Source organism: Salvelinus alpinus, chromosome 2 (assembly GCF_045679555.1).
Source record: "Salvelinus alpinus chromosome 2, SLU_Salpinus.1, whole genome shotgun sequence".
NCBI lineage: Eukaryota > Metazoa > Chordata > Actinopteri > Salmoniformes > Salmonidae > Salvelinus > Salvelinus alpinus.
The window spans coordinates 126,145,932-126,171,888 of NC_092087.1; the positions used below are offsets into that span (position 1 = coordinate 126,145,932).

The window sequence follows — 25,957 nt, forward strand, 5'->3', positions numbered from 1 at the left end:
ACACACACACACACACGAGCATGCGTATATACTCAGGCACGCATCTCCTTAAACATTTACTTCTCCAAGAAGAAATGCGATGTCACCTGTCTGTAGTGTGAGCAGGCATACTGAGTCAGTGAGTCAGAGAGAGTGTCTGTCTGTGTTTGAGAGAAAGAATCAAATCAAATCAAATTGTATTATATTATCATTTAAATGTTATTTGTCACATACACATGGTTAGCAGATGTTAATGCGAGTGTAGCGAAATGCTTGTGCAATGCAGTAATAACCAACGAGTAATCTAACCTAACAATTTCACAACAACTACCTTATACACACAAGTGTAAAGGGATGAAGAATATGTAGATAAAAATGTACATGTACATATGTACATATGAATGAGTGATGGTACAGAACGGCATAGGCAAGGTGCAGTAGATGGTATAGAGTACAGTATATACATATGAGATGAGTAATGTAGGGTATGTAAACATTATATTAAGTGGCATTGTTTAAAATGGCTAGTGATACATGTATTACATAAAGATGGCAAGATGCAGTAGATGGTATAGAGTACAGTATATACATATGAGATGAGTAATGTAGGGTATGTAAACATGATATTAAGTGACATTGTTTAAAATGGCTAGTGAAAACATTTTTTTTCATACATTTTCCATTATTAAAGTGGCTGGAGTTGAGTCAGTATGTTGGCAGCAGCCACTCAATGTTAGTGATGGCTGTTTAACAGTCTGATGGCCTTGAGATAGAAGCTGTTTTTCAGTCTCTCGGTCCCTGCTTTGATGCACCTGTACTGACCTCGCCTTCTGGATGATAGCGGGGTGAACAAGCAGTGGCTCGGGTGGTTGTTGTCCTTGATCATCTTTATGGCCTTCCTGTGACATCGGGTGGTGTAGGTGTCCTGGAGGGCAGGTAGTTTGCACCCGGTGATGCGTTGTGCAGACCTCACTACCCTCTGGAGAGCCTTACGGTTGTGGGTGGAGCAGTTGCCATACCAGGCGGTGATACAGCCCGACAGGATACTCTCGATTGTGCATCTGTAAAAGTTTGTGAGTGCTTTTGGTGACAAGCCAAATTTCTTCAGCATCCTGAGGTTGAAGAGGCGCTGCTGCGCCTTCTTCACCACGCTGTCTGTGTGGGTGGACCAATTCAGTTTGTCCGTGATGTGTACGTCGAGGAACTTAAAACTTACTACCCTCTCCACTACTGTCCCGGCGATGTGGATAGGGGGGTGCTCCCTCTGCTGTTTCCTGAAGTCCACGATCATCTCCTTTGTTTTGTTGACGTTGAGGGAGAGGTTATTTTCCTGACACCACACTCCGAGGGCCCTCACCTCCTCCCTGTAGGCTGCCTCGTTGTTGGTAATCAGGCCTACCACTGTAGTGTCGTCTGCAAACTTGAATATTGAGTTGGAGTCTTGCATGGCCACACAGTCGTGGGTGAACAGGGAGTACAGGAGAGGGCTCAGAACGCACCCTTGTGGGGCCCCAGTGTTGAGGATCAGCGGGGTGGAGATGTTGTTACCTACCCTCACCACCTGGGGGCGGCACGTCAGGAAGTTCCGTACCCAGCTGCACAGGGCGGGGTCGAGACCCAGGGTCTCGAGCTTGATGACGAGTTTGGAGGGTACTATGGTGTTAAATGCTGAGCTGTAATCGATGAACAGCATTCTCACATGGGTATTCCTCTTGTCCAGATGGGTTAGGGCAGTGTGCAGTGTGGTTGCGATTGCGTCGTCTGTGGACCTATTGGGGTGGTAAGCAAATTTGAGTGGGTCAAGGGTCTCAGGTAGGGTGGAGCTGATATGGTCCTTGACTAGTCTCTCAAAGCACTTCATGATGACGGAAGTCAGTTAGCTCAGTTACCTTAGCTTTCTTGGGAACAGGAACAATGGTGGCCCTCTTGAAGCATGTGGGAACAGCAAACTGGGATAAGGATTGATTTAATATGTCCGTAAACACACCAGCCAGCTGGTCTGCGCATGCTCTGAGGACGCGGCTGGGGATGCCGTCTGGGCCTGCAGCCTTGCGAGGGTTAACACACTTAAATGTTTTACTCACGTCGGCTGCAGTGAAGGAGAGTCCACAGGTTTTGGTAGCGGGCCGTGTCAGTGGCACTGTATTGTCCTCAAAGCAAGCAAAGAAGTTGTTTAGTCTGTCTGTGAGCAAGACATCCTGGTACGCGACGGGACTGGTTTTCTTTTTGTAATCCGTGATTGACTGTAGACCCTGCCACATACCTCTTGTGTCTGAGCCTGTCTGTGTGTGAGAGAAAGAACGAAAGAGAACGTGTGTGTATGTGTGTGTGTGTGTGTCTGTGTGTGTATGTATGTGTCTGTGTGTGTATGTATGTGTCTGTGTGTGTATGTGTTTGTGTGTGTGTCTGTGTGTGTATGTATGGGTGTGGGTGTCTGTGTGTGTGTGTCTGTGTGAGTGCCTGCCAACCTGTATCTCGGGCCTGATGTAAATTCCAATTTGGGCAGCAGATAGACCAGACAGAAGGGCTTTTTAGGTAAATGGGGCTGTAATCAAATAGCAGCAGGTGTAACCTCCTTAATTGCACATCTGCTATTTTAAAGGTCACAGCTATTGGGCACAACTGGTGAATAGGGAAAGAGAGGCAGAACTCGCAGTAAAACTCCTTTCCCAATGATTAGCAGTCTAATGGACTTAGCCTAAAACAGGCGGACCACATGCTAGCACACTAAACCCCAGAAAATGATACAGAGGCAGCCAAGAGAGTTAGCTACTAAGCTACCACATGGCAACTATGGTACTTAGTATATAAACACACAGTTCTGGCTGGCACAATCCGCACAATATCAGTGTCTAGACTTTTCAATTCAGTAAAGCTTTATTGGCAGAAACCACAGCAGACGTGTAAATATTGCCAACGCAGACGGGTTTTGGACAATAAATGAAAATAACTTTGGGTCACATGTTCTGGAGTGCAGAATTCTATCAACAGATTTGACCCTTTCTTTACACTATATAATGTTTTGGGACCGAGGCCTGGCAGACAAGAGAAGGAGAGACAGTATCAAAGACTGTAATTCAGAAGCTGAGTGAAATCCAGGCAGAGGGAAAAACATGGGACTGCAGCACTGACTAACACTAAAATGGCTCCACGCAGACACTACAAACAGATAGCGAGAGAGACAAAGAGAGACAAAGACAGATAATAATACAACACACATACAGTCTTGAAGACATCACAGACAATATGCTTAAGGACTGATGCAGGGAGGAATCAGAAGGAATGAAACAGAGAGAGAAAGATGACGAAAAGAGAGAGAGACCTGAGGAAGCCCCGAGAGAGAGACTTGAGGAAGCCCTGAGAGGGAGACCTGAGGAAGCCCTGAGAGAGAGAGACTTGAGGAAGCCCTGAGAGAGAGACTTGAGGAAGCCCTGAGAGGGAGACCTGAGGAAGCCCTGAGTGAGAGAGACTTGAGGAAGCCCTGAGAGAGAGACCCGTGGAAGCCCTGAGAGAGACAGACCTGAGGAAGCCCTGAGAGAGAGAGACCTGAGAAAGCCCTGAGAGAGAGGAAGACCTGTGGAAGCCCTGAGAGAGAGACCTGAGGAATCTCTGAGAGAGGAGAAGACCTGAGGAAGCCCTGAGAGAGAGAGAAACCTGAGGAAGAACTGAGAAAGAGAGACCTGAGAAAGAACTGATAGAGAGACCTGAGAAAGAACTGATAGAGAGACCTGGGAAAGAACTGATAGAGAGACCTGAGAAAGAACTGATAGAGAGACCTGGGAAAGAACTGATAGAGAGACCTGGGAAAGAACTGATAGAGAGACCTGAGAAAGAACTGATAGAGAGACCTGAGAAAGAACTGATAGAGAGACCTGAGAAAGAACTGATAGAGAGACCTGAGAAAGAACTGCTAGAGAGACCTGAGAAAGAACTGCTAGAGAGACCTGGGAAAGAACTGATAGAGAGACCTGAGAAAGAACTGCTAGAGAGACCTGAGAAAGAACTGCTAGAGAGACCTGAGAAAGAACTGTGGGAGAGAGAAAGGTACTGGAGCACTTGTTCTTGCACATCTGGCGATTACGTTTGAAAACATCAGGTTTGACCTTATGAGTTGGAACCATGGCATAGTGGAGCAACCATCCCCTCCCCTCACACTAATTACTTTAGTGTTGTCCCTGTGAAAGGAAACCTAAGACCTCTGCACACTGAAAGAAATCACTTTACATACTGGCACTGGAGATGAGTTAAAACACATTTTGCCCTCGTCGCACGTGTGTAGGAGGGAGGGATGCAGGTGTGTGTGTATGTGTATATGAGAGAGAGAGAGAGAGAGAGAGAGAGAGAGAGAGAGAGAGAGAGAGAGAGAGAGAGAGAGAGAGAGAGAGAGAGAGAGAGAGAGAGAGAGAGAGAGAGAGAGAGAGAGGGAGAGAGAGAGAGAGAGAGAGAGGGAGAGAGAGAGAGAGAGAGAGAGAGAGAGAGAGAGAGAGAGAGAGAGAGAGAGAGAGAGAGAGAGAGAGAGAGAGAGAAATAGAGATGATTTCTATAACATCAGACCTGGGCCCCATCCTAACTCTTTCTTAATAGACCTATGAGAGGTCACAAACAACATGGTAGACACACATATCTGCAAACAAACAGGTGGAGGGGTGAATCAGCGAGTGAACGAGTGAAGATGAGAGAAGATGAATACAAGAGTTGTGGTGAGGTTGGTGGGGAGTGTTTGTGTATGTGGGGGCACTTGTGGCTTCCTCTTTCATACTTCAAATCAAATCAAATACACATATTTAGGCATTGTTATTGCGGGTGTAGCGAAGTGCTTGTGTTCCTAGCTCCAACAGTGCAGTAGTATCTAACAATTCACAACCATACACACAAATCTCAAAATAAAAGAATGGAATTAAGAAATATGTAAATATTAGGACGAGCAATGTCGGAGAGGCATTGACTACAATACAGTAGAATACAGTATATACATATGAAATGAGTAAAACAGTATGAAACATGATTACAGTGATCAGTGTTGCATTATTAAAATGAGCAGTGACTCCATTTCTATGTACTGTACATAGGGCAGCAGCCGCTAAGGTGCAGGGTTTCGCCGGCTAGTGACAATGACTAAGTTCAGGGCAGAGTACTGAGTGGAGGCTGGCTAGTGATAGCAATTTAACAGTCTAATGGCCTTGAGATTGAAGCTGTTTTTCAGTCTCTCGGGTCCCAGCTATGATGCACCTGTTTTCCCTTTCTAATCCCCTTTGTAAACCTATGCCAGGTCAGATACAGTACAAAGTAATCCAACGTGGTAAACAAACACAGGTACACATGGTGGAGGGGTGACTCAGTGAGTGAAAGAGTGTGACCGGAGAGGAATAAAATAGTTGGGGGTGGGGTGGTGGGGAGGGTTTGTGTACGTGAGTGCACTTGTGGCTTCCTCTTTCATTCTTCCTCAGTAAACTTTTCATTCATTCTTCCTCAGATACAGTACAAAGTAATAAAAAAAAAAACAGATATACAATACAAGGTGGAGGGGGTGACTCAGTGAAAGAGTGTGAGATGAGAGGAGTAAAAGAGGATACAGAATGAAAACCAAGGGGTTTGACCGATCATTGAACGATAGTACAACAAAAAAACGTCATCGAGTCATAACAGTCAAGAGCCATCATCTACATCCCACTTGTTTGAAAAGTCAGTACAGTACTTTTAAAAAGTACGAGTCCTTGCTTTGTACACAAAGTTCTTCTTAAGGTCAAATACCTTGGCGTCGGTTCGACTTGTACAATAGCCCAGCTACCATTTCAGACCTCTCTAGCGCTTTAATAGTGCCTGGCTGGAACATTGTGGGTCGTGAAAACCTTTCTGTACACAGCAGTAATTGCCTGGCATTGAGGAAGAAAAGGTTGTCTAGGTTTGAGTGGCCAACCTGTTTTGATTCTCTTCCCTGGTACACATGAAGATATGAATGTGGAAAGTTTTCATTCTTCGACTGGATTAGAGAGAGACGAAGAGAGAGAGAAAATTTGTGTTTGGTCTTCTTACGATGGCATGCTTTGTCCCTCATCTCCTGGCAACTGAATGACTGATGTTTCAAAGTCCAACTTCATTCTACCCAGTTTGACGGATCACATTAAATTGGAAAGTTCATTTTAGACATTTAGTGTAATAAGTCAGACAGTTTTATCCAGAGCGACTTACAACATTTGCATCAAGTGCAATCAAGCAAGGAAGCTGAAACAACCCTGCAATAATGGATTGTGATATTTCCAACCCAGAAACAACCGCATTATACAAGCATCATAACGTATCAACCCCAAGTTCTCCTGACTAAGGGCTGGATTCAATCCATAGTGCTGAAGTTCAGCACTCTAAAATGGCGCCGAAAGAAATGGCAGCAGTTTTACGTGCACCTAACCAATTGTGCTATTATGTGTTTTTTCTCGCGTTATTTGTAACTTAGTTTGTACATAATGTTTCTGCCACTGTATCTTATGGCAAAAAAGAGCTTCTGGATATCAGGACAGCGATCACTCACCTCCGGTTAGACAAAGATTTTTTCTTCAACGAGTAGGATGCACAGGATGCACTTCAGACACAACGTCAAGGCCAAAATCCCAGACATTGGCAAGAAAAAGAGATGCAGGTACAGAGGACACAGAGTGGGGTGCCTCGTAAGGATCCTTCGACGGCGAGTGGGAAATCTGCCTTTACAGTCAGTATTACTTGCCAAAGTACAATCATTGGACAATAAATTAGACAAGGTACGATCACGAATATCCTACCAACGGGACATCAAATACTGTAACATCTTATGTTTCACCGAATCGTGGCTGAATTACGACATGGATATTAAGCTTGCGGGATATACGCTGCACTGGCTAGATAGAACAGGACGAGGGGGGCGGTCTGTGCATATTTGTAAACAACAGCTGGTGCTCGAAATCTAAGGAAGTCTCAAAATTTTGCTCGCCTGAAGTAGAGTATCTCATGATAAGCTGTAGACCACACTTTTCATGTATATTTTTCATGACTGTTTATTTACCACCACAGACGGATGCTGGCACTAAGACCGCACTCAGTCAGCTGTATAAGGAAATAAGCAAACAGGAAACTGCTCGCCCAGAGGCGGCGCTCCTAGCGGCCGGGGACTTTAATGCAGGGAAACTTAAATCAGTTGAACCTAATTTATATTAACATGTGTCACGTTCTGACCATAGTTCTTTTGTATTTTCTTTGTTTTAGTGTGGTCAGGGCGTGAGATCTATGTTTTGTGTTTCTGTGTTGGTTTTCTCGTTTGGCCTGATATGGTTCTCAATCAGAGGCAGGTGTTAGTCATTGTCTCTGATTGGGAACCATATTTAGGTAGCCTGTTTTCTGTTGGGTTTTGTGGGTGGTCTTTGTGTGTCTGCACCAGACAGAACTGTTTTCGGTTGTTTCTTTGTTATTTTGTTATTCAGTGTTCTGTTTTGATGATTATTAAACATCATGAACACTTACCACGCTGCACCTTGGTCCTCACCTTCTTCCACCGACGACAGCCGTTACAACATGTTAAATGCGCAACCAGAGGGAAAACATTCTAGCTCACCTGTACTCCACACACAGAGAGGCATACAAAGCTCTCCCTCACCCTCCATTTGGCAAATCTGACCACAATTCTATCCTCCTTATTCCTGTTTACAAGCAAAACTTAAAGCAGGAAGCACCAGTGACTCGGTCTATACAAAAGTGGTCAGATGAAGCAGATGCTAAACTACAGGACTGTTTTGCTAGCAGACTGGAATATGCTCCGGGATTCCTCCAATGGCATTGAGGAGTACACCACTTCAGTCACTGGCTTTATCAATAAGTGCATCGAGGACGTCGTCCCCACAGTGACTGTACGTACATACCCCAACCAGAAGCCATAGATTACAGGCAACATTCGTACTGAGCTAAAGGCTAGAGCTGCCTCTTTCAAGTTGTGGGACTCTAACCTGGAAGCTTATAAGTAATCCTGCTATGCCCTCCGACGAACCATCAAACAGACAAAGCGCCAATACAGGACTAAGATTGAATCGTACTACACCGGCTCCGATGCTCGTCTTCTGTGGCAGGGCGTGCAAACTATTACAGACTACAAAGGGAAGCACAGCCGCGAGCTGCCCAGTGACACGAGCCTACCAGACGAGCTAAATCACTTCTATGCTCGCTTCGAGGCAATTAACACTGAGGCATGCATGAGCGCATCAGCTGTTCCGGACGACTGTGTGATCAGCTCTCCGTAGCCAACGTGAGCAAGATCTTTAAACAGGTCAACATTCACAAAGCCGCGGAACCAGACTGATTACCAGGACGTGTGCTCTGGGCATGTGCTGACCAGCTGACAGGTGTCTTCACTGACATTTTCAATGTCCCTTATTGAGTCTGTAATACCAACATGTTTCAAGCAAACCACCATAGTCCCTGTGCCCAAGAACACTAAGGTAACCTGCCTAAATGACTACAGACCCGCTCACGTCCGTAGCCATGAAGTGCTTTGAAAGGCTGATAATGGCTCACATTAACACCATTATCCCAAAAACCCTAGACCCACTCCAATTTGCATACTGACCAAACAGATCCACAGATGATGCAATCTCTATTGCACTCCACACTGCCCTTTCCCACCTGGACAAAAGGAACACCTACGTGAGAATGCTATTCATTGACTACAGCTCAGCGTTCAACACCATAGTACCCTCAAAGCTCATCACTAAGCTAAGGATCCTGGGACTAAACACATCCCTCTGCAACTGGGTCTTGGACTTCCTGACGGGCCGCCTCCAGGTGTTAAGGGTTAGTAGCAACACATCCGCAACATTGATCCTCAACACTGGAGCCCCCCAGGGGTGCGTGCTCAGTCCCCTCCTGTACTCCCTGTTCACCCACGACTGCGTGGCCAGGCACAACTCCAACACCATCATTAAGTTTGCAGACGACAACAGTGGTAGTCCTGATCACCGACAACGACAGCCTATAGGGAGGAGGTCAGAGACCTGACCGGGTGGTGCCAGAATAACAACCTATCCCTCAACGTGATCTAGACAAAGGAGATTATTGTGGACTACAGGAGAAGGACGACTGAGCACGCCCCCATTCTCATAGACGGGGCTGTAGTGGAGCAGGTTGAGAGCTTCAAGTTCCTTGGTGTCCACATCAACAACAAACTAGAATGGTCCAAACACACCAAGACAGACGTGAAGAGGACACGACAAAGCCTATTCCCCCTCAGGAAACTAAAAAGATTTGGCATGGGTCCTGAGATCCTCAAAAGGTTCTACAGCTGCAACATCGAGAGCATCCTGACTGGTTGCATCACTGCCTGGTACGGCAACTGCTCGGCCTCCGACCGCAAGGCACTACAGAGGGTAGTGCATACGGCCCAGTACATCACTGGGGCTAAGCTGCCTGCCATCCAGGACTTCTACACCAGGCGGTGTCAGAGGAAGGCCCTAAAAATTGTCAAAGACCCCAGTCACCCCAGTCATAGACTGTTCTCTCTGCTACCGCATGGCAAGCGGTACTGGAGTGCCAAGTCTAGGACAAAAAGGCTTCTCAACAGCTTTTACCCCCAAACCATTAGACTCCTGAACAGGTAATCAAATGGCTACCTGGACTATTTGCATTGTGTCCTGCCCCACCCCTCAACCCCTCTTTTACACTGCTGCTCCTATCTGTTTATCATCTATGCATAGTCACTGTAACTATACATTCATGTACATATTACCTCAATTAGCCCGATTAACCGGTGCTCCCGCACATTGGCTACGCGGACTATCTGCATTGTGTCCCGCCACCTGCCACCCGCCAACCCCTCTTTTACGCTACTGCTACTCTCTGTTTATCATATATGCATAGTCACTTTAACTATACCTACATGTACATATTGCCTCAATTAGCCTGACTAACCTGTGCCTGTATATAGCCTTGCTACTGTTATTTCCACTGTCTTTTTTACTGTTGTTGTTATTTCTTTACTTATCTATTGTTCAGCTAATACTTATTTTTTACTTAAAAATTGCACTGTTGGTTAGTAAGTAAGTAAACATTTCACTGAATACCTGTTGTATTTGGCGCACGTGACAAATACATTTTCATTTGATTTGAAATGTAAAGGTCATTTTCCGATTGAGCCGACAGCTTTACCGTCTCTGCTAACACAGGAACATTGGCAATACATTTGTATCGCGCTGTACCGTAGCTCTTCAGCGCTAGGGATTGAATCCAGCCCTAGGCGACCAAGCAACCCCCTCAAAGAGAGACAATGAGAGGGCACTCTGTCCCAGCCGACCACCTACAGATAAGAGGCTGCACTAACAGAGGGGCTCTGACAAGGACACCCATGTTAGCAAATTACAGAGGGGATTCACATTGCGCTGTCAGCTCCTGACGTACGCTTTCACGCAGGCCGTCTCCAAAAACACATCAAAGAGCTTGTTAACTTCAATCGAGCAGAAACATGTGAGGAGCGTGGAGTCTGTGTACCCTCCCTGTGTCCTCTCTCTCTCTGTCGTTGTCCCCCTCTCTTTCTGTCTGCTTTTGTGTCTACCTCTGTCTGTCTGTGTTCCTCTCTTTCTCTATCCAGGTAAGTACTGTGTGCTGAGTAGGAGTGAGACTGTCTGGTACTGTCCCTTCATTAGACTTGATAGACTACAGTTACATTTTTTATCTGTTCTGAGAATGCCTGATTGCACCTCCCTTGGAGGCTGGGACCACATGAAACACTGTTTGAAGATTAAATCAAGCTAGGAAATCCTCAAATCAACTGCAAAAACCACAGGATGAAAAATGTGGATGAAATATGTATGTTTATTTCTCTTCTGGTGCTTTCAAGTGGATCTTCTGAGAGCTGTTGAGTTTATGCTGAGAGAACAAGAGAAGAGGAGAGCTACACTGAGTCTGTGCAGTAATGCCTGTCTGTCTGTCTGTCTGCCTGCCTGTCTGTCTGTCTGTCTGTTTGTGTGTGTAAAAAGAGAGAGAGAGCGAGGGTGTGTGAGTGACTGAAAGAGAGAGAGAGATGAATGTGTGTGTGAGTGACAGAGAGAGAGATGAAAGTGTGTGTGAGTGACAGAGTGAGTGATAGATGAAAGTGTGTGTGCTGCATTGCCAAAAGAGATAATACCACCCCTACTTTGACTATAAGCACAGGGCTCAAACTAACTATGACAATGAACTATTGGTGCTCTGTTCATTCTTCAAACAGAATCAAAACACCAAATACCAAGACACATTACACCACTGCTGTTAATTCTTTTCAATCTTTATTTTTTAATTGTTGATATAAATGACAGGACGCTAGTCTCCTGCAGGGCCTTACCCCAAATCTATCTCTTTAATGCTGAGTGCCAAGCAGAGACTCATCGGATCCCATTTTTGACAGTATTTGGTATGAATCGGCTTCCCCAAAGTCTGGAGGGTCTCCTGGAGCTCATTCTGACTGGCCATCCACTATTCTTCCTTCGCCTGGAGGCTCTCCTGGAGAGCGTTTATCTGGTTCTGACTGGACATCTCTCCTTCTTCTGCTTGCCTCAGTCTCATCTCCAGATCTACTTTCTATTGCCTGAGAGTATAGATTTCAAGGTCTCTAGTTTTGAACGTGGTGACCCCCTCCTCTTGAGCTATTCCATTTATTTTATCCACGTCCCCTCGCAGGCCTTATAGTGGTTCAGATTCTTTCGGAGGGTGGATATGTCCTTGTCCATCTCTTTTAACATAGCCATGGACCACACCCTGAGCCACGGACCACACCCTGAGCCACGGACCACACCCTGAGCAACGGACCACACCCTGAGCCACGGACCACACCCTGAGCCACGGACCACACCCTGAGCAACGGACCACACCCTGAGCCACGGACCACACCCAGAGCCACGGACCACACCCAGAGCCACGGACCACACCCTGAGCCACGGACCACACCCTGAGCCACGGACCACACCCTGAGCCACGGACCACACCCTGAGCAACGGACCACACCCTGAGCCACGGACCACACCCTGAGCCACGGACCACACCCTGAGCCACGGACCACACCCTGAGCAACGGACCACACCCTGAGCCACGGACCACACCCTGAGCCACGGACCACACCCTGAGCCACGGACCACACCCTGAGCAACGGACCACACCCTGAGCAACGGACCACACCCTGAGCAACGGACCACACCCTGAGCCACGGACCACACCCTGAGCCACGGACCACACCCTGAGCCACGGACCACACCCTGAGCAACGGACCACACCCTGAGCAACGGACCACACCCTGAGCAACGGACCACACCCTGAGCCACGGACCACACCCAGAGCCAGGGACCACACCCTGAGCAACGGACCACACCCTGAGCAACGGACCACACCCTGAGCCACGGACCACACCCTGAGCAACGGACCACACCCTGAGCAACGGACCACACCCTGAGCAACGGACCACACCCTGAGCCACGGACCACACCCAGAGCCATGGACCACACGCCATGGACCACACCCTGAGCCACGGACCACACCCTGAGCCACGGACCACACCCAGAGCCATGGACCACACCCTGAGCCACGGACCACACCCTGAGCAACGGACCACACCCTGAGCATCGGACCACACCCTGAGCCATGGACCACACCCTGAGCCACGGACCACACCCTGAGCCATGAACCACACCCAGAGGGTTTACTTTTTGGAGTTTCCTCATTCTCTTGGCTGTAAAATAAACATAACATCAGCTGTTTTACAAATGGAAATCTTTTTCACTTCCAACAGTAAATCTATTTCTAGGCCTATTAGATTGAATTAGAATACCTTTATTTTCCCTATGTAAAAATGGTTTAACACAAGTCTGAATGATATTATTTGCAACTTGACAAAGTGTAGGCCTTAGCCTAGTTGTCCATATATAAAATAGTAGGTTACCGTTTTACTGTGAAATGCGACGCACGTCGATCGCATGAATCTGGACAAAGTGATAGACTCTGATAGAGGCTACAAGGCCTATCATAATATCGGTCTAAACTGTAAGTTAAAACAGCTTGGGAATAGGCTGCATTGTAATTGGTAGCATAAGCTTCTTCTAAGTCTTTATGCGAGGTGTTGATCTGTTGAAGGTACTGAACTGTCTGTTCAAGCAGTTGGCACACAGTTCGAACACCCATTGGCACAACACAAGTCATGCAACCAGAGGTCTCCTCACAGTCCCCAGGTCCAGCACAAGAGGCTGGGAAACGCACAGTATTAAATAGAGCCATGACTACATGGAACTCTCTGCCACCCCAAGTAACTCAAGCTAGCAATAAAACCAGATAAATAAAAATATTAAATTAGACCTTATGGCACAACGGGGACTGTGAAGAGACAGATATTTTGATATATTATGGATTGTATTATGTATTGTTATGCATATGATGTATTGTTATAGTATGTATTGTTATGTATATTACGTGTTGTATTATGCATTGGTATGTATATTATGTGTTGCATTATGTCTGTTGTGTATTGTTATGTATATTGTGTAGTATTATGTATTGTTATGTATATTGTGTAGTATTATGTATTGTTATGTATAGTGTGTATTATTATGTATTGTTATGTCTGTTGTGGAATGTTATGTATATTGTGTATTATGAGGTATTGTTATATATGTTGTGTATTGTTATGTATATTGTGTATTATTATGTATTGTTATGTATATTATGAATTACATTATGTATTGTTATGTATATTATGTATTTTATTTGTTGCGTTTTGTTTTCCGGTTTGGACACCAGAAAGAGTAGCAGCAGCTAATTGGGGATCCTAATAAAATACTAAATACCACAACAAACAAAAAACTTCATGCACGCTTATATCTTGTTCTAAATGTAAGGGGGAATGAATAATGACTACCTGTGGAGCCTGTCTTGGAACAAATCATTCTAATGTCAGTTTACGGCCTCATCTTTTTATGTTTAGGCCTAATGCATCTATGGGAATCTGAAACAGACAAGCACAATATGCCAACTCAACGCCTTCTAAAATGCACACTCAGCACCAACAAAAATAGACACCCGGATGTACACATGCCCCCCTCTACAAACTACAAAAATAAACACTTACCACACACACACACACACACACACACACACACACACACAGTCTGTTCCCTTCCTCCTCAACCTGGCTCGTGGCCTACTCCTGGGGCTGCAGCCCTCTGACGTGTGTGTGTGTATATCAGTGGGTTTCGATATGTACAGTCCAATCCTGAGTTCCTTTGAGGCCGGATGGTCCTGACACCCCATGCTGATCAATACTGCCCCCGGTGGTAGGCTCTAATCCCGTCCCTGAACCCTGCAGCGTCAACCCCCCTCTGCCCTTCCGCTCCGATCCCTGGGCCCAGCCAGGCACCGCACCGCCATTACACACACACACACACACACACACACACACACACACACACACACACACACACACACACACACGAAGAAATGCAGACACACACACACACACACACACACACACACACACACACACACACACACCCCCGCACACACCCCGCACACACCCCCGCACAGAGATGTGATGTAAGAAGTGTGTGAGTCACTCCTAAGTCTATAATGACGTACAACAACCCCTCTCACCTCAACCACACAGAGCCACAGATACTGTAAATCAATTGGGAAAAGTTAGTGTTTGCGTCACTCCTTTTACTGTACAACTACTGTACAACTCAGCTTGCTAACATGGGGAAAGGTTAGCTGAATTCTGTACATCTTTGGCTCTGACCCCCAAAATGTAAATAAAGAGTGGTATAAATACATTCAGGGCTCAGTTGGGATTTATTTACAGGATAAAAAGGATCTCTGTGTAAAAAGAACCCAAAACATGAGTACAGTATATAAATATATTCTTCTATTCTTAAAAATACCCATAGACTATACTGTAGATATAAAGAGAATGCATAAAAACACTGTAAATCTCATGTAAATCTCTCTCATGCACCCACTCACTCTCTCACACACAAAAACACATTCACACACTAACAGGCACGTTGAAGGCTCTTCGGGTATCTTCTTGTTAGGCATCACTGTTGTGTTTTGCATTTCATGATGTGTCCACTTCCCAGCGCTGAGGAGAGAGAAAGAGTTGACATTAGTACATCAGCTTTGCATAACACGACACATTCTACAACAGACAACATCCCCAAATAGTAAAGTATTTCCAAAGTCTCTTCAGACATTAGCAATAGTATCAGGAGCTGGCCTGGTATACCAGCTATCATAACCTTCAATAGTATCAGGAGCTGGCCTGGTATACCATCTATTATAACCTTCAATAGTATCAGGAGCTGGCCTGGTATACCAGCTATTTTAACCTTCAATAGTATCAGGAGCTGGCCTGGTATACCAGCTATCATAACCTTCAATAGTATCAGGAGCTGGCTTGGTATACCAGCTATTTTAACCTTCAATAGTATCAGGAGCTGGCCTGGTATACCAGCTATCGTAACCTTCAATAGTATCAGGAGCTGGCCTGGTATACCAGCTATCATAACCTTCAATAGTATCAGGAGCTGGCCTGGTATACCAGCTATTTTAACCTTCAATAGTATCAGGAGCTGGCCTGGTATACCAGCTATTTTAACCTTCAATAGTATCAGGAGCTGGCCTGGTATACCAGCTATTTTAACCTTCAATAGTATCAGGAGCTGGCCTGGTATACCAGCTATTTTAACCTTCAATAGTATCAGGAGATGGCCTGGTATACCAGCTATTTTAACCTTCAATAGTATCAGGAGCTGGCCTGGTATACCAGCTATCGTAACCTTCAATAGTATCCGCCAGGGCTTACAGTGACCTAATATGCAATTTGCACTGATATCGCCTGAGAAGACATTTCCATTAAACTGGAGAAAAAGAGAGAGAGAGAGAGGAAGGGAGGGAGAGAGACGAAGAAGGAGAAAGACGGAAAAGGAGAAAAGGGAAATGAACGGGATCAGGGTTGCTGTCCATTACAATCAGACACTGTAAGGGGTCAATGTGCTGACCAGGTGATAATAGACAGAGCATAATAGAAAATAGACCTATAATGGGAGACAGAGAGGAGACATCACAGAAAGCTGACCCCAGGTCAGCGGTAGACAGACGGAGAGGAGACGCTGCTGTGTCTCCTGAGGGGAGAGGCAGCACTCAGATCAGTGGAAGAAGTGGTACCTGAGTACTAGAAGGCATATTAGCTATTATAACTCATGCTAAAGGGTACGTAAGCTATTAGAAGTACACATGGTCAGTGATGAGAAAGGGATGTGTTCGTTCGGCTGATGCTGAAGGAGGGTTCAATGGGGATTGACTAATGTATAACACACACACACACAGTGTCAAATCAAATCAAATTTTATTGGTCACATACACATGGTTATCAGATGTTAATGCGAGTGTAGCAAAATGCTTGTGCTTCTAGTTCAGACAGTGCAGCAATGTCTAACATGTAACCTAACAATTCCCCAATAACTACCTAATACACACAAATCTAAATAAAGGAATGGAATATATACATATAAATATATGAATGAGCAATGACAGAGCAGCATTAGCAAGATGCAATAGATGGTATAAAATACAGTACACACACACATATATATATATATATATGAGATGAGTACACACACACACACATATATATATATATATATGAGATGAGTAATGCAAGACAAGATATGCAAACATTATTAAAGTGGCATTATTAAAGTGACTCGTGATAGGTAGTTTGGAGGGCAGGTAGTTTGGAGGGCAGGTAGTTTCCCCCCAGTGATGCGTTGTGCAGACCGCACCACCCTCTGGAGAGCCCTGCGGTTGTGGGCGGTAATACAGCCCGACAGGATGCTCTCAATTGTGCATCTGTAAAAGTTTGTGAGGGTTTTAGGTGACAAGCCAAATTTCTTCCGCCTCCTGAGGTTGAAGAGGCGCTGTTGCGCCTTCTTCACCACACTGTCTGTGTGGGTGGACCATTTCAGTTTTCCCGTGATGTGTACATCTAGGAACTTAAAAATTTCCACCTTCTCCACTGCTGTCCCGTCACATTATCTCTGTACAATGGGCAGTGTGAGTGAACAAGAAGTGAACGACATGTGAGTGGGATCGCTGCTGTTATGTCTGAATGCAGAGCGGATCTGAATCTCTCAGCTGGCCATGACTCACCTCCATTCACTCCATTGTGTGAAAACACATTTCCTTCAGTAACAGGATACCTCACATAGAAGCTCTCACCACGAGTGGCACCCTATTCCATATATAGTGCACTACTTTTGACCAAAGCCCTATGGGACCTGGTGAAAAGTAGTGCACTATAGGGAATAGGGTGACATTTTGGACGCAGCCCACACCTCCAGCTCTACCCTTCATTACCTGGAGTTGCATCAGGAGTAGTGTCAAGGTTTAAAGGGTCACTTCCTGTGTGAGGGTGTCTTAGAGTCGCGCTGACTGATTAATGTCAGGAGGGTAAATCAGAGGTTGCAGAACAAGACTCTCTTTGGTAAAGATAAGTTACTCTTCTGATAAAGAGGGGGAAGTAGCGTTTGTGAAAGCTTCAATGGGATGTGCGTGGGACTGAGTAATCATAACAAAAATAATCCTACATAGGGACATTCTGACAAGAATAACCACACTGCTTCACTTGCTGAGGGAGTTGTCTCAGAGTTCGTCATGCTGATCGGTCCCCTTCTCCTCTGTGAGACTGTTGGGCACTTCCCCCAATCATTCAGATTGTCGTTTATCACACTTTACCTCCTCACCAGTGGCACACAGCTTTAGAGATGTGAAAACGCATTTTGGAGGTTAGCTTCCCCTTTCAAACGTGGTCTTAGCTTGTTAACCCCATCACAAAACTATACTAAAGTTGTCTTTACTGGTACACATACCTAATAGCTAACCACATGACTTGCACCTTGACATCTTCCATTGAAAATAGAAAACTGCTTTGCCAGCAATTACTTTCAAAGGCCTATTGGAGAAAATAATATTTTCAAACGTGAATGAAAGTGTCAAAACGCATCCTTTGATATAGTTTAGATGTCAGTATAACACACGGGGCCGGTTCAATGGCAGACATGACCAGGCAGAGATGGAGATTGATTTGGAGCGAAGGTGTCAAAGGGCCAGATAACTCACTGGAGAGAGGGAGCCAATGACATGGCCCTGTCGTCACACAGGTACGTACACACACACACACACACACACACACACACACACACACACACACACACACACACACACACACACACACACACACACACACACACACACACACACACACACACACGCACACGCACACGCACATACACGTACAGGCACAAACAGCGCACACACACATTTGCCTACAGTGCACTCGCGTCTGCCAGATGGGAGTTTACAACTTGCTGCACTCAAAACACACACTATGTCAATGACAAAATAAGCCCACACACATATGGATTGTCAACTCAAAAATGTGTGCATGGGCACATAAATTCACACATGAACCCCCCCCCCCCCTTCCTTTCCCCACCCCCCGCCCACACACAAACATCCCCCCCAAGACACACTCACAACCCCCCCTACACATAAACACACACACCGCCACACAAACACCTACACCGTATCATACTGCTGGAGTCAGCACATTTGATCTGTTTATCCATGCTCAGACATCACCAGACTATACAGCAGGCTGGCCCAGCCCTGCATCCTGCATTACAAATATGAGAAGCCACACACACACACACACCCCCCATAAACGTTTGCAATATTTTCCCATTTCCTCTGCAGGTAGTCAGGCAGTCAGGGCGGGCGACTGTTCATCTTTTAGGGAGCTCTGCCCTTCAGTATTAATAATCTCCCAGTCACACCTCACCTCGTTGGGGGATGAATCATGTTGTATGGGGCCTGGCGGGGTGAGGGGACATACGGTGATGCACAACATGATGGCTGGCCTTTGTGTAGGGGAGGAGGGGGGAGAGGAAGAGGGGGGGAGTGGGGGAAAGGCCATGGCCCAGAGATCTCTATTTCCATGGCACATACTGGATATGCCCTAATACACGCACACGAAACGACACACCCATACACACAGTCAGCAACTGATTGGATTACTGAGCATTAGGTGGTACGTGTCCATGCAACACTGTTGAACATTGCCGATGGTATTGCATCACCACCTGGGTCCTTTCATTTTAATCCAATCAAAACCTTGTATACAAACACCTGAGACACTTAAGGTCTCAGACACCGAAACGGGAGCGCAAAGTGATTTCAAAAATATGCAACAAGGAACCAGCTTCGTCTGTTGATCTCAATTTCACTTCACTTTCATAATTTGTTTTGCTCACAGACCGTATCCTTGCTGAGGGAGTTGTATAATGATGTTTTGAGTGGAGTTTCACCGTACATGTTTTCCCAGTAAATATATTGAACAAGCTATGCCCTCATTTCTCCTGCTGTCCCTGTAATAAACACTTGAACTCAATAACAACTAGCTAGACTGATCACGACCGAGGTAAAGGATCATTCATACAACTAGATACGCATCGTAATATAACAAGTGCTCAGGGAAAATGGGGTGCACACCTAAGTGTCATCAAAATAGCTAGAAGTGGTGTGTTTGTGCGGGTGTTGTGAATATGGTGGTGTGCCGTTTACGGTAACATTTGTGTGTGTGTATATAATAATCATTGTGTGTGTGTGCGCCCTGGGACTGGCCTGACGCTGTGTGACGCTAACTGTGACATGATTGATGAAGAGGTGGCGGTGTGACAAGAACAACTGGGCTCTCTGCATCCGGCCCCGGACTACAGTACTGCCACACTCTCCACACACACCCTCCTCCAGCTGTCCCCGTGGGACCACGCTCTCTCACGGAGTGTGTGAATCTGTGTGTGAGAGCGTGGGTGTGTGTGTGTGTGTGTGTGTTAATGTCCTTTTATCGTTGCAAGGGTAGCGAGGAGATGCTAGATGCATAACACTGAACAGGGACAAGTGGAGTTAAGGTGTTCAGCTCTAGAGTTTGATGCGTTTGAGTTTAGCTTGAGCGTTGTTTACTCAGCATGATGCTTATGAAGTTGTTCAAGGTGTGCGGAGAGAAAGGGAGAGAAAGGGGGAGAGAGAGGGAAAAACAGAGAGAGAAAGGGGGAGAGAGAGGGAAAAACAGAGAGAGAGGGGGAGAGAGAGGGAAAAACAGAGAGAGAGGGGGAGAGAGAGGGAAAAACAGAGAGAGAGGGGGAGAGAGAGGAAAACAGAAAGGGAAAACAGAGACAGGGAGGAGAGAGAGGAAAAACAGAGAGAGAGAGTGGGAGAGAGAGGGAAAACAGAGAGAGAGAGGGGGAGAGAGAGGGAAAACAGAGAGGGATAGTGAGAAGGATTGAACGCGTCGGGAGGAGGCGAAAGACAGCAGGGACAGAAAGACGAGTGAAAGAGAGCTAGGCGGGAGGGCAGGAACAAAAGGGCAGAGAGATAAAGAAAAGCTATGTGCAAGAGAGAGCAGGAGAGCTCTGCTCAGTGCGGCCGTTTGAAGCGGCCTGTCTGACATGAAAGCGCTGGGCTCTGTGACCCTGGAGGGCATCATATTACATTACAGCAGCAGGAGAGAGGGAGAGTGTAATAAAATGATAGAGAGAGGGGAAGAGAGTGAGAGAGAGTGGAAGAGAGTGAGAGAGTGGAAGAGAGTGAGAGAGAGAGGGGAAGAGAGTGAGAGGGGAAGAAAGAGAGAGAGAGATAGAGTGCGTGAGAGAGAGAGGGTAAGAAAGAAGTGGTACCCCATAGATGGACCTATCAGTCTCAGGCTATCCAAACAGATCTGATTCACTATGATTTAGCTCACAGATTCACCCCCATTATTTGTAGTAAATGGGTTTGGGAGGAGATATTTCTATGGAGGCTCATGGCCATTGGGCCAGACTGAGGGATGGGCTAACAGTGGGCAGAGGAGAGATGGAGGGTCGGGAGAGAGTGTTACCGGCACCGTGAATCAGTGTTGATGTAAGCAGGTGTAGTAGAAAACACACACACACACGAATACAGAGGCAAAGGCACACACACATACACATGCATGATCATAGTAGATTGTGACTCACCATTTGGCACAGGTACGGGTGAGGTGGTCATCTACCTACTGATGTCGCTGTCTCTTCACAGCATCAGTTCAGTGGATGGTGTAGAACACCTCTGACTTAACACCATACAAGGGGAGTGAGACCAGGAGAGTGAGCAGATCATCGTGTTGATTTTATGACTGACTGTCTGCACTCATCATTTCCTGTGGGATTTTGCACGCCAGTTGATGTGTATAGCCGGTGGATGTATAAGCATGCGAGTGGATTTACGAACGTGTGTATGCAGTGCGTACCTTTGGGTATCTGTTTCTGTGTGTGTTTGTGACAATAGCTGCGAGTGATGTCCTGGTTGGTTGGTTGTGGCGAGGCACTATAAAGCGCCAGGGTGTAAATGACTATTTGATGCTCTCTCAAGGCACATCCATATTCATCTGTTGTCAGGGATGTCTGATTAACAGCCTCCCCGCACACACCCACACAACTGGCTCAATCATTCATATCCATGGACAAACACTCTCTCGCACGCAGGCACATACACGTACAGCATACTCTGCCAGTAAATACTGAGGGCAATGAAGACGGGCAGTCACTACTGGCAGCTCAGAGCTCAATACCCTAAATGGCTACATATCCTCAACGGCTAGTTAGTAGATACAACTCAGCATTTAAATCTCTCTAATCCCCAAATCAGCAAGCAAAAGTGATTTGATTTCTGAAATTGTAAACTGCGACGACGGAAGGAAGGCCCGAGAGATGATAATGGAACGTGTGCCGATATTCAGAGCGACACAGGCACCCATAGGAGTTGGCGATAGACAGAAAGATGACGAGCTGCAATTTGTTTTGGAAGGTGGTTTTGTTGTGTCTTTATGGAGTAGAATATTTCAAACGGTGGTTCAACACTAAAGAAGAAAAGACAACACAGCTAATTCGGAATCATACTGTACGGTAGCATAATCGCTAACACTGAGGCCCACTGTACGATAGCATCATTGCTAACACTGAGGCATACTGTACGGTAGCATAATCGCTAACACTGAGGCCCACTGTACGATAGCATAATCGCTAACACTGAGGCACACTGTACGGTAGCATAATCGCTAACACCGAGGCACACAAGCATCATCGCTAACACAGAGGAACACTGCATGGTAGCATCATCGCTAACAATGAGGCACACTGTATAATAGTATAATCGCTAACACTGAGGCACACTGCATGGTAGCATACTCGCTAACACTGAGGCACACTGCATGGTAGCATACTCGCTAACACTGAGGCACACTCATGGTAACATAATCACAAACACTGAGCAATACTGTATGGTAGCATCATAGCTAACATTGAGCAATACCGTATGGTAGCATCGTCGCTAACACTGTGGCATACTGTATGGTAGCATAATCGCTAATGGTAGAACAAGCTGAGCCAATAGAGTAACTAAACAGCACTGTAGCTTACTGAAGAGACACTAAGTGACTGAAATCAAAAGGAATGGCTGGACCTCACAGTCAGTTCCTCTCGGCCTAATGTAAAATCTAAAAACGCATCCCATGATGCATCTCGCTTACCATCTCAAGGCTGATTTGTCCTTATTGCAACAGATCGGTCTGTATTGATTTGCCCATAGAAGCCCCATTGATTTTCCATTTTAGAGCAAGGTATGGGTATTTGTGCTCGCAGTGGAAGGAGAGGCAGAGGCAGGCGTTGGCACTTCGCACCTGAACAGAGGCAGAGAGTAAAGTCAAGGGAGGAGGTAAAGTCGGTTTTCTTAAAAGACAAATAAGGCCATCCATCTCAGATGTTCAGCTGTGTCAGCCCATCTCTGCCAAGGCATCTATCAATAACAGCTCTTTGGACTGCTGATCAGAACTGTTGACTGTTGTTTTATTTTAGATGAACAGTAGGGCATGAAAGTTCAGCTGCAAACAGCTGCGTATATAATTCTGTTAGAACTTCTGGAATCTTTATTTTCTCCTTTTGGGTAAAAACCTACAGGAACTTTTGTCAACTCTAAACTATGACTGACCTTCACTGGCTTCTGACCCAAGGTGCCTCTTCCTCTCTCCTCTGGAATGGACAGAACCAGAAGGAAAGGTAAACTCCTAATAGGTACAGTGGCTTGCAAAAGTATTCACCCCCTTGGCATTTTTCCTATTTTGTTGCCTTACAACCTGGAAGTAAAATAGATTTTTGGGGTGTTTGTAATCATTAGATTTACACAACATGCCTACCACTTTGAAGATGCAAAATATTTTTTCTTGTGAAACAAACAAGAAATAAGACAAAAAACAGAAAACTTGAGCATGCATAACTATTCACCCCCCCAAAGTCAATACTTTGTGGAGCCACCTTTTGCAGCAAATATAGCTGCACATCTCTTGGGATATGTCTCTATAAGATTGGCACATCTAGCCACTGGGATTTTTGCCCATTCTTCAAGGCAAAACTGCTCTAGCTCCTTCAAGTTGGAGGGTTCTGTTGTTGTACAGCAATCTTTAAGTCATACCACAGATTCTCAATTGGATTGAGGTCTGGGCTTTGACTAGGCCATTCCAAGACATTTAAATGTTTCCCCTTAAACCACTCGAGTGTTGCTTTAGCAGTATGCTTAGGGTCATTGTCCTGCTGGAAGGTGAACCTCCATCCCAGTCTCAAATCTCTGGAAGACTGTAACAGGTTTCCCTCAAGAATTTCCCTGTATTTAGCGCCATCCATCATTCCTTCAATTCTGACCAGTTTCCCAGTCCCTGCCGATGAAAAACATCCCCACAGCACGATGCTGCCACCACCATGCTTCACTGCGGGGATGGTGTTCCCGGGGTGATGAGAGGTGTTGGGATTGAGCCAGACTTAGCGTTTTCTTTGATGGCCAAAGAAATACATTTTAGTCTCATCTGACCAGAGTACCTTCTTCCATATGTTTGGGGAGTCTCCCACATGCCTTTTGGCAAACACCAAAAGTGTTTGCTTATTTTTTTCTTTAAGCAATGGCTTTTTTTCTGGACACTCTTCTGTAAAGCCCAGCTCTGTGGAGTGTATGGCTTAAAGTGGTCCTATGGACAGATACTCTTATCTCCGCTGTGGAGCTTTGCAGCTCTTTCAGGGTTATCTTTGGTCTCTTTGTTGCCTCTATGATTAATGCCCTCCTTGCCTGGTCCGTGAGTTTTGGTGGGCGGCCCTCTCTTGGCAGGTTTGTTGTGGTGCTATATTCATTAATTGTTTTCTTCTTTCAGTTTCAGGATTTTTTATTTTGGGGCTTCATAGCAAAGTGGGTGAATACATATGCACGCATCCCTTTTCAGTTTTTTATTTTCTACAATTTTTTGAAACAAGTAATTTTTTTCATTTCACTTCACCAATTTGGAATATTGTCCATTACATGAAATGTCCATTACATGAAATTCCAATAAAAATGTATTTAAATTGCAGGTTGTAATGCAACAAAATAGGAAAAACACCAAGGGGATGAATACTTTTGCAAGGCACTGTACATCAATGGAGAGGATAACAGTGGGGAAAGACAGAGGGAGGTAGTGTCAAAGGACAGTAGGCTGAATTTGACCGCATGCCGACACCGTAGACTTGTGTGCAGGAGACCGTTGCGTTACCTCTACACCAGCCAGGCCACAATGGGTCAGAATTTTGACACATTTCAGAGTAAAACATTCACTAACTCTCAACATGAAGAAAAGCATCCCCAATCTGGGGAAAAAAATAAATAATTTGTGAGTTTTAAACAAGTTCTTTTTTTTACCCATTGGGCTGCATTGAGTTGTGTGGGTGCACCAGTTAGCCGGAAACAGGAAAAACATCTGTTGGAGTCCTTGATAACTTTTAGTGTGAAGAGTGAACACACAAGCTGTGGGGTGTCACGATTATTTTACACTTGCTGAGTAAACTTTTTCATGCTCAATGCCAGTGGCTTTCTGTGTTTTGATGTGTGTGAGATAGAGTGTGTTGACCTTGAACTGATACAAAATCAGCTATTGTCAACAATTCAGAGGAGTGCAACAACAGTTTGTCTTTTCTTTTATTTCTCTCTCACTTCTATACTTCCTTTGCACACACCGATTCCCTCAGTTCCCCTTCACATCTGTTCAAAAACACTTTTTCTCTACGCTTGTCTCTCCTTACTGTTCCACGCCTTACATTTACATTTGAGTCATTTAGCAGACTCTCTTATCCAGAGCGACTTACAGGAGCAATTAGGGTTAAGTGTCTTGCTCAAGGGCACAGACAGATTTTTCACCTAGTTGGCTCGGGGATTCAAACCAGCGTCCTTCGGTTACTGGCCCAACGCTCTTAACTGCTAGACTACCTGCCACTCCTCTTCTCTACATTCCTCCGCTCTCTCTCTATCCATCTCTCATTCTTGGGGGCTCAGCGATTGTTCTTGTTATCGTGGGACGGGTTGTGAGAAATGAGGCAGGTGGCAGCGATTTATCAACGATTGAGGTTCGCACAGTGCGGTGGTGTTCTGGGGGAAAGAAGGAGGAGGAAGGGAAAAGAAGGGATGACAGGGTTTTTCGTTCCTGAGGCCAAGCTTGATGAAACGATTGCGGATCCACTCTGCCGGATCAAACAGACAGGTAGATACTAGATTGGGGGTCTCCTCCCGCTGATTTGCCTGGCTTCGTCTTCTCTCCACTTACACCCCCGCCCATCCCTTATCCCTGATTCCCCGCCTCTCCAGGTTGCGGTACAAAATGCTCATCTCCCTCCCTCCCTCTCTTTTTATTCACTGTGTTTCGCCTCTGTCTATTCGGGTGGAAATGGATGACAACGTAGCAGTAGAAAAGGCAAGAGATGGATAGTTGGAAAGATGGACAACTCTCCCTCCCTCCCCATCTCTCTCTTTTTGTGTCTTTGATTGCGCAGTCCCAGTGCGTGTTGGGGGAAGAGAGGCATGGAGGCAGGCGCCG

General features: G+C 45.7%; 1 protein-coding gene across 4 annotated transcripts in view; it reads right to left on the reverse strand.

Annotated features, from left to right (window-relative positions):
* Nucleotides 1–14,774: 14,774 nt before the first annotated feature.
* Nucleotides 14,775–25,957, reverse strand: part of LOC139568668 (endonuclease V-like) — a 50,635-nt gene continuing 39,452 nt past the window's right edge. For 2 of the 4 annotated variants that reach the window (XM_071390660.1, XM_071390662.1), the window contains one exon: nt 14,775–15,082. Coding sequence is in view for 1 of the 4 variants with exons in the window: in XM_071390662.1 (XP_071246763.1) it covers nt 15,059–15,082 (24 nt within the window). In the remaining 3 variants the exon portion in view is untranslated. Of the gene's footprint in view, nt 15,083–22,734; nt 22,754–25,957 lie in introns of those variants that run through there. The other 2 variants (XR_011673643.1, XM_071390661.1) reach the window with 2 other exon arrangements.